The following is a 10,296-nucleotide window of genomic DNA, read 5'->3' as shown; positions in this document are numbered from 1 at the left end:
ACTTTGCTTCATGGGTGATTACGAACAGTACATTCATACTAACTTTATAACTTAATGAAATATACTAAAAGTGGATATTAAAAAAAAGAACATATCATTGTGTATTATATTTAATATATAATAATATAAACCAATTACTATTGTTGTTACTGCACTGATCCTCAGAGCCTATTCTCTTACTTCACTGGCCAGACCTTTTTAGATAGAGAACACAGATTGGCCGTTGTATATGTTCAAAGTTTAGCCTGAAATCAAGGACCCCCATTTTGCAAGTGAGGATAAGTTGGGTGGGGCTGGACTTTACTAGGCAGTTTTGTCTTGTGTTTTTGTTACTGTTGCTGTTAAATTACTATAATGTAATTTGTGTGTGTTGATACGGGTTCTGTTGATATAAACATTAATAAAAAGTGTTTAAAAAAGTATAATCAAATCAGAAATGAAAATGAAAAGGGCAGGAAGACTGAGATTGAGGGAAAAGGCTGACTAAAAAATTCCATCCATTAAAAATAAGTAGGGAAAAAAGAGGAAGTGATAGACACAGAAGGGAGTGTCAAAGGTGAGGTATGGTCACACCAGTCTGAACACATCACAAATAAATTGCTGGTAGATGTGAACATTGTGGACTACAGGAAACAGTGGAGCCTGTATTTTCATGTCCTGTCATAGACATCAACAAGAGAAAGGGACACTTATCATTACACTCCAAAGGAATCACATTAGTTAGAGATATGTTACAATTCAGGCATTCAGGTGATGCAAGGGTCAGCGGCTATGTATATACATGTATATACAGTAACAGTCAAAAGTTTGGACACACTTTCTCATTCAAATCAATGAGAAAGTGTGTCTAAACGTCTGACTGGTATTGTATTTGGAACACACATGACTTAATAGCCTAGGATAATTTAATGCTGTATTATATTAGCTGTCCTGGTCCACACTACAATCCAGAAGGTGGCGGTAACGCGCCTACAAGCTCTCTGCAAGCTGCCAATAAACAACGAAGAAGAGGACAGGCTAGCTTGTTATGTAGCTACCTAGCCGAAGAGAAGGTTGCTACTTGTTTTTTCTTAACAGTTCTTTAAGACCAATGTAACACTCGGTTATACATTTAACGTGTACGCAGCCATTGTCGTTTATTTTACTGCACCTGTTTTATACATATTTTGCCGTGAGGAGAGTGGCGACAACCTGGACATGTTAGCAGAGTAGCTACCTACGTATACTGACAGGTGCCACTCCATAATGTTGTTGCGTTATGTAGCTATGAAAAGCTGACCTTGTAGACACAGTCAACTAAAGGGCGGTTTACTTTGCTTTGGGTCTGTCAGGGCAATGGCGTCTACTAGGTTATTGTGCTTGTTTAGCGCCAGAGCAGCAGGCTCTACCAAAACATTAGCTAAAGCAGGTTGCAGCCGTGTGTGCTCCAGAAGAAGTGTCTGCAGCTCACCTTCAAGACTGCAGGGTTGCATGTCAGCCTGGGTCATTGATCAGTATGGCACTAATGGGTTGTTGAGGCACACAGAAGAAGTCACCGTCCCCACTATCAGTTCTGCTAGTGAGGTGATGATCCAAGTCCATGCGGCTAGTCTCAACCCTCTTGATATATCTATGAGGGGTAAGTGATATTCGTGAAAATCATTGTGGGCAATGCACACAGACTCTCTCTCACACACACACACACACAATTAGTGATTTATTGTTGACTCTTCACTTATCTGCTTGATTTCAGGTGGTTATGGAGCTACGCTGCTTAAGTTGAGAAGGGATCCACTGTCTGTGATGAACACTGATAGCGAATTTCCTCTAATCTTGGGTCGTGATGTGTCTGGTGTTGTGGTGGACTGTGGAGATGAGGTTACTCATTTTGCTCCAGGAGATGAGGTAGGAGCTGCACCTGGGCCAAGAATGTGTTGGTTGGTTGCATTAGCCCACTGACTATAAGTATATGTTACAGGATCCCTTGATGTACTTGCCTAAATAAATTTGCAAGATCACCACAGATAGTCTGGCAAGAACTGGATGCAAGCCACTCTCTATTAAACTGATTTGAATCAATATCTGTGCACTGATGTGGTGTCTGGAACTTACCAAAAAGTAGGGACAATATTATCTAGTAGTCATACCAATTATGCAATTTACAACTGTTCCACACCTACATTAAACTACTATACAACTACACTGAATAGAAAAAAGCTATTCAATTAATGTATAATATGGACAACAGTAACATATAAAGCAAATGAAGAACGTGTGCAATTATGAAAGCAAAGTTACTGTACTAAGGCAACATCCACATACACATAGTATACACACAGAGTGAATAACAACACTGCGTAATTTTCCTGTAGAGAATGCACATTAGTAGTGGGCTTTAGATAATTTCTTTTTTTAAGTATATATTTTTTTGGGCTTTTTTGCCTTAAATGTACAGGACAGTGGAGATAGACAGGAAACAGGAGGCAGAGAGAGGGGGAATGACACGCAGGATAAGACCGCTCGGCTCGGAATTCGAACCGGGGTCACCTGCAACGAGGGCTATAGCCTCAACACATGGGGCGGGTGCTCTACCTGCTGAGCTATGCTCAACCCCCATAATTTCTTTTTATTAATTTCTTGACAGACTTTTTTTTTGCAAGAGAGAAATTGCACTATAGGGTAGATTACACAGTCACATAAAACTTGCACAACATTCTCACACTTGCACAATAACAGATGATTGGCATAAAGGAGAGTGACTATTTAAAACAGCTGTATTTTACATACAACTTGAAAAGTACTTAAATGCCTGATATGAATGCAGTTTATGGAGACTGAAGATTATCCATCTAGATAAACTGGTCTGGATAAAATCTCTTATCACAATAGTTCATATGGAAGTTTACATTGTATTGTGAAACAGTGAATCTTCTGGAAAATTAACTGAGAAACTATTTATGGATAAAATCATAAAATAATCAGACAGGAATGGCTATTCCAGTGAAATAAGTACTGGGAGCATCAATGTTCTTTGTCTCATCGTATTAAAATCCAATATTGCTTTAAATCAGTCTTGCTCATTGATTATAATAATGGAATAATGTGACCTCTCCAGACCTCTAAAAATGATTTGCATAAAATGAGGAAAAAATAATGAAGTCAGTGATGAAGGGTCACAGGTCAGAACGTTTGGGAGCAACATGTTTAACACACCAAAAGATGTTAAAGCGATATCAGTGTAAATGCTAGTTCAAAATCACTGACTGGAAGCAAATTTATAAAGTCTCAGTTTATATCACCATTCCACCAGCTCCATAGTTGGGTCCTTTTAAAGAAGATTTATCAGAAAAAAGGTAGTGCTTTACATTCTTTCTGCTTTGTCATCACATGAATGTGATTCATATCGGTTTGTAGATTTTACCGCAATCGCCCTCACGTACCAACATTACTGTTCTCACGCAGACAGAAACGCTTATTATGAAAAATGTGACCAAGTGTGAATGTGATTAAAATTATATGCTGATACAGATTTGTTCCAGTAATCTGGTCCTATCAGCATAGGAAATGACTAATGATAAGAACTGACGAGAACAGCAGTCTAAGAGCTTAATAGCAGATTAACAACATTTAAAGACAAAAGTCTAGGCGGATAAATTGAGTCATGGGCGGCATGCTAAATGTCATATCTTTGTTGCAGGTGTGGGCTGCTGTTCCCCCGTGGAAACAAGGCAGTCTGGCAGAATTTGTCACACTAACAGAGTACGAGGTGAGCTACACAGGCAATAAAGATCAAGAGAGCTGATTGAGAGCTCCTAGTGCATTGTGTTACGGACCGAAATGATTGGTTTGCTTGCATTTTATTGAAATAATGCATCATTAGCCCTGAACAGCGTTGAAATTAAAATCTATTTTCTTATCAGTGCATGACTAAGTTTGCAGTGGAACAAAACAAGTTTCAGGGTTCCTTTTATTGTCATTCAGCACAACATCAAAGATGAAAAGTTGTGAAAATAACTAACTAATGCTTGTTCTACAAAGACATTTTCAAATAGCCTGGACAAAGTTATTGGTACCCTTTAGATGTTGTAAGAAATGATTGATTTTTAGGGATACTTGAAGCAGACTATTGTAATTTAATTAGTATCACAAGTTTTTTCAATCTTATAATCACTCATGTGACCAGCTGTTTTGTGCAACTCTGTGAATCACATTTCACATTGAAAACAGAAGGAAGACGAGAGGCGAGTGGTCTGAAAACATTAGATAACAGGTAATAGCCAAGCACGGTCAACGTAAAGGTCACAAGATCATCTCCAAACAGCTCGATGTTCCTGTGACCACTGATGCCAATATTATTAAGAAGTTTAAGGCCTTAGATTGAACAGAATGATTGCTCAAATAATTGAGAAAGAACTTAGGAAAACTTCAAAACAGATATAAGCTGATCTTCAAGTTCAAGGTGCAATAGTTTGAAGTCGCACCATCTGTCGCTGCCTGGATGAAGATGGGCTCCATGCTAGACCCAGGAAGACACCACTTCTAAGTGGAGCCAAACTGGACTTTGACAAAATGCATGTTGACAAGTGACAATCCTTCTGGGGCAATGGGTTTTGAACAGATGGAAAAAAAAATCACACAGACCCTATATTTACAGAAGAAAAATAAGGGCTTCAAAGAAAAGAACACCTACCATGAAACATGGAGGATGTTCAGTGATGTTTTGGGTCTGCTTTGCTGCCTCAAGCACCGGCTGCCTTGAAACTGTGCAGGGCACGATGCACATCATATCAGCCCAGTGTCAGAAAGCTTTCTTAGTCACAGGTCATGGGTCTTCCAGCAGGATAATAACCCTAAACTTACATCAAAAAGCACTCAGGAGTGAATGGAAGAAAAGTTGAAATGGCCTGCTATCAATCCTGATCTCAATCCCATTGAATATCTGTGGAAAGAGCTGAAACTCGCAGATTGGAGACGACACCCATCGAATCTGAGAGAACAGGAGCAGTTTACTCAAAAAGAGTGGGCCAAACTACCAGTGGAAAAGTGTAGCAACACTCAGTTACAAAAAGTGCTTGACTCCAGGTATTGCCTCCAAAGGCTACCACATATTAAGTTAAGGGTACCAACATTTTTGGCCATAATATGTTAAGTTGTAAATCAAAAGCATATTTTCAGTTATATTCAATGTGGAAAAATGGGTGGACGAGTAACAATAATTCAAGAGTATAACCTCCTATAGTCTTGAAGTGTACATTTTTTATTCAGGATTAAGCTGATTTGGTTGCAGGAGGCGCTGTGGCAGCAATTACAGAGACACACAAATTGCCCTGTATTTTCTTGCTTTATTGCACTTCATTTCATCTGCAGCTCCGAGCTAGCTGCTCTCACAAAAGTGAGTAGACAGAGCTTTCAAATCATAAATTACACAGACAAAGGGAAGCCTTTGGGGATCGTCGCACAGAGCCAAGGAAGTAGTTAAAATGATTATTGTTGTTGTTGTTGTTATTGTATTGTTGCATAAATTAAAAAAAAAAGATTTACATAATTACATGAATATTTACATTGACATATTTTACATATTGATATATTTGTAACTGTGGACTGTGTGTGTGTGTTTGTGTTGTATGTCTCTTACAGGTTTCCCATAAGCCAAAATTACTGAGTCACATGGAGGCAGCATCCATCCCTTATGTAGCCAACACCGCTCTGTCTGCACTTGTTAATGCAGCTGGCCTTTGCCGAGACAGCTCTTCTAATAAAAGGCAAGCACTCGCCTGATCCTGGATAACCTAACACTGAACCCCGCAGCCCACTCATCATTTATACACAGAACATTACAAGTGGGAATTATAGTGTTAGGGGGAGAAAGGAAGAAGTCTAAATCTATGAATCCTCTTAATGTGCCCTTTACATGTTGAGAATGTCAATCCTATACCTATCCATTATAAGGTATACTATATACATGATATTATCCTGTACCTCTGACATATACATTGATAAGACACCATTTTCATCACATTCTTCTCAGTAGTTGAATTGGTCTTTCACTTAATTTTAGTTGGCATCAAAGGGAGTTAAAATTGTGCTTTCAAACCACAGACTATAAAAATCCAACCTGATGTTAAAACTAATGAAACCTCCTTGAATGAGATAGCTTTAAATCCTGCAAATCCCTTTTTTACCCCTACCGAGGCACCCTCTTTTCTTTTAGCTTTGCTTAAATGAGTCACACAGGAATTGAATGACCCTCTGGGGTTTCTCTTCTTAGAGTTTTGATCACTGGAGGATCTGGGGGTGTTGGAACATTTTCTATTCAGGTAAGACAAAGTGTGTTCAATGAGCTGTACCAGCCGTATTTTAAGCTCTGCATGACCATACGTGCTGCTTGTTGTGTCTGTGTGCTTATTTGTGTTTTCTTCCTCTTTGTGCTGCCAGCTGTTGAAGGCCTGGGGTGCCCATGTAACCGTTACCTGCTCTCAGAACGCAGAGGGCCTTGTTAGAGGCCTGGGAGCCGACGAGGTTGTGGACTACACAGCAGGAAACGTGGCTGACCAACTAGAAATAATGGAGAAGTAAGTGTTGCTGCTGTGAGTATTTTTAGAATACCCAGACTTTCAAAAGGTACAGGACATTATGTTTACAGTGGTTACATTATATTTTTATTAAAGAAGCATCAGAGCAGAATGTTCTTTACCAACCCCAGGCTCAGACTCTAATTAAGTATCATTAGAGTCTGTGCCAGTCCATTAAAGTTTCTAATGAAAAGGAATCATGCTTTCCTCCAGGACTGCTAGAATTGTGTGTGAATCTCCTCCATAAACACACCCAAATGTGGTAAACATCTCCCTGTCAGCATGGCACACCTGCTTACGGATTCACTTTCTAGTTTCCATGGATACTAGAGAGCTCAAGGCCTAAATGGACGCTGGTTCACCCCTCTTCCCGCCCCCATAAAAATATTGGTAAACTCTGGCTGTAGCTTGAAGACTAAACAAGTGAGCGCACCAGTAATATTTTCCCTAACAAGCGGCTTTGTCAATTTGTTAGGATTCTGGGATAAGATGATAAAACATGCTGTGCCATCATAAGTAATAAGTTGCTCTGAATTGTGTGTGTGTCTGCTTAGCAGTATTTTAAACCCTCGGCCACCAGGTTTACACTAAATTTGACTGTTTCCAACACCAACAGGTTTGACGTGATTATTGACTGCGTGGGTGGTGATACAGAGCTGTGGGCGATGGGCCTGCTGAAGCCCTGGGCTGGGGCAAAGTACGTCACACTGGTAACACCTTTACTCCACAACACTGATGCCATGGGCCTGCTGGATGGGACCTTTAATGCTGTATTCAGCCTGCAGAGCAAGGCCATACAGGTAAACATGAGCATGAACTCAAGTCAAACGTGGCTGATGTGAAAGATAATTCTGCTGATCATGGCCTGACATGAAATTACATTATGAAATGTTGTGAGCCTGACATTTCTCATGAATATGTCAGCATGGGTGTGGACCACAGGTGCCCCCAAGCTGACATGGAATTCTTGATCCAGAGAGGCATGTAAATACAATGCTTTGTTAAGAGCCTGTTCAAGCTAGCTGAAGCTTCTGTTAAGTGTTATTTCCGTTCAGTTGATCAGAGGAATTGATTTTCAGTATAAACCAGGAGGAAAGACTCATGTAATGACTTGACTTAGTGTCTTGGCATACTCTCTCTTTTGCAGAAGTGTACGCTCTGTTGAAATATACCCTGCAGGGTCTAATAAATCTAACAGTGCGCAGATGAAAAGGGAAAATTTAGCATTCAGAGTTGGAGTCCCTATATGTGTGTAAGCCTCATACTTTTATGTGTCCCTCCAGCTGCCCTGTTTGTGCAATGCATGTGTAATGAGGGTAGCGGGTGATCAGGCAGGGACAGGGTGGAGCTGCTCTGGGGACTCAGTCAAGTTGTGCTGGGCGGTGGAGGCATGGCTGGCGGTGGTGGAGTTGTGTATGTGTGGATGAGGCTGTGTGTGTGTGTGTGTGAGAGAGAGAGTGTATGAGTGGGGGTGTTAGTCTGGATGCAGTGAGTGTGTGTGTGTGTGCGTGCGCATTTGTTGGCTGCTGAACCAGCAGTATTTGGTGTTTGTGCAGATTGTAGCCAACTATCTCCCCCCGGCAAATACCAGTGTTTGTGTGTTTCTTGCCAAGCCTCCGGGCCCCTTTGTCCATGGGAGCAGCCAGGTGGTCAGTGCGGCGGGCTCAGCCACAGCAGTCACACCCTCAGAGACCCACAAGTCTTTCTCATCAGGGGGAGATCACAGCACAATTGAGCCCTCTAGTGTTGAACTTCCCAGCAGCACTGACTAGTCAGGAAGAGTTGGTTGTTGTTTTTTTTTTTTTTTACAGAAGGGATAGTTTTCTGATAAAGAGGTGTGGCAACTGATGCCACGTAATAATATAATTATGATAATATCAAGTAGTGTTTTATTTCCAGATTAGTACATATGATTGGCTCACTCATTTTGTTTTTAGAATATGCACATTTTTCTTTGTTATATGATAATGGTTGTAATCAGAATACTTGTGAAGCTATCATGTAAAAAGGTAAATGTAGTGATGCTAGTATGTGTAAAACTGGAATGTTTTGGGGTTTTTTGTCTGCCAGTTAATTGTAGCAAATGTTTTTGTCAACTCATGGTAAGAAAAGTATTGTTTTAAACCTAATTGTGAGAACCTCAGATTCGAGTTGGAAGGAAAACTGAGTAACTTAGTTAGTGTAGTACCCTGCCCATCAGCTAATTTACAATGATGATGATCTTTAAACCCTTTATGTTTTTGAAAATGGATAAAACAGAGAGATAATCAGCATTCATTTAAATGCTCTCCTCCTCATGTTTCCACGCATAGATAAGCACTATGTGCGTTCTTTTATACCCAGTAGGCTGCAGACTTGCCTGACTGCTAATTATTTTCTCCACTCTGGTCATCTCTTAGAACATAATATCAAATGGAGTCTTCTACCGCTGGGGATTTTATACTCCAGATGGACCTGCCCTGGACGAGGTCAGCAGGCTGGTGGATGCGGGGAAGGTACAGTTCTGCCTTATTACTGCTAACATACAGCACCGGTCAAAGGTTTGGACACACTTTCCAATTCCCTTGAATGAGAAATTGTGTCCAAACTTTTGATTGCCACTGTTCATGCTGGAATATTTGTCATTCAGTACCACTTGTGGAGGTAGAAATCCTCTCATTTGCACATCAGTCAGAGCTTCAGGGTGATATTCATGCAGGGATGGAGATCGTGCAGCAGGATGAATATGAACATACCACAGATTCCATACATGCATACATATTCAAGGCTCCCCTGCAGCTTTGTTAAGGAGTAAGCATCGCATTCCCGCTGTGCCGGTTGGTTGGGGGTGTGCATGGGTGACTATTGGGTGATGGAGTCAGGCGCCGGGAGGCGATGAATGGATTTTTAAACAGTGCTGAGCAGCCATTCGCAAAAGCATGTGGGACCTCTGTCCTTTTGTCCTGGGGGCTTATAGCAAGCGGCACATTCAGAGCAGTGGCGGGAAGCTACGGACACACACACACGCACGCACACAGCCCTCTCACCCCCCTACCACACACAAACACACACACACACACTCTCTCTCTCTGCATGTCCTATTCTCAAAGTGTGGATGGTTTCCAGTGTGACGCCACTGCTCTCCCCATTCATTGTTACTGACAAGAGATGCTGACCAGAATAACAAGCCTGGCTGTTCATGTTGTGGGACCAGCACAGGATTGTCCAGCCTCATCACATTCTAAACCCCTCCCTCACTTTTTCACATTTGCAGCTATGAAAGCAAAGATGATGTAGCATTAGGAGCTTGTGGGTATTTGCTTGTCTAAATTAAAATAAATTATATGAATTTACCAGCTACAACACCTTGATCCTAAATACATTAATATGAAAAGTAATTTAATCTGGTTTAGAGAAAAATATACAGAATTGCCCAAATTGTTTTTTTTGTTTTTAAAAACAAACAAAAGCCGATTTTAGGAGTACTATTTAACCCTGCTAATGCTGTGATGTATTCAGTCTTTCCTTATATTAAACTCATATTCCTGATATTTCAGATCCTGCCAGTTGTGGAGGCCCAGTTTCCATTTGCTCATGTGCCGCAGGCTTTTCAGAAGTTGGAGGAGGGCCACGCCAGAGGAAAGACAGTAGTCAGGGTGGCTGACGAGGATGACAGACAGGCTGAAGAGATGGTGCAAAACGGTCACACAGAGACTACAGAATCTGAGCCAAAGGTGCAAGAAACAGTAAAGCAAAACTAGAGAGA

At 40.9% G+C, this 10,296-nt stretch overlaps 1 protein-coding gene across 1 annotated transcript; it reads left to right on the top strand.

The window, feature by feature from the left end:
• The first annotated feature begins 1,004 nt into the window (after positions 1-1,004).
• On the top strand, positions 1,005-10,294 carry LOC128377042 (reticulon-4-interacting protein 1 homolog, mitochondrial-like). Its single transcript, XM_053336923.1, has 9 exons — positions 1,005-1,618; positions 1,733-1,884; positions 3,677-3,745; positions 5,617-5,741; positions 6,248-6,296; positions 6,415-6,551; positions 7,168-7,351; positions 8,951-9,046; positions 10,088-10,294. Exons 1-9 carry the CDS (start codon positions 1,336-1,338, stop codon positions 10,289-10,291), a joined length of 1,299 nt encoding a protein of 432 aa, XP_053192898.1. The 5' UTR covers positions 1,005-1,335; the 3' UTR covers positions 10,292-10,294.
• The last annotated feature ends 2 nt before the right edge of the window (positions 10,295-10,296 follow it).

The sequence above is a fragment of the Scomber japonicus genome, chromosome 17 (assembly GCF_027409825.1).
Source record: "Scomber japonicus isolate fScoJap1 chromosome 17, fScoJap1.pri, whole genome shotgun sequence".
NCBI classification, from domain to species: Eukaryota; Metazoa; Chordata; class Actinopteri; order Scombriformes; family Scombridae; genus Scomber; species Scomber japonicus.
Note: the sequence above shows the minus strand (reverse complement) of the source record. Positions and strands in the feature narration are given on the sequence as shown.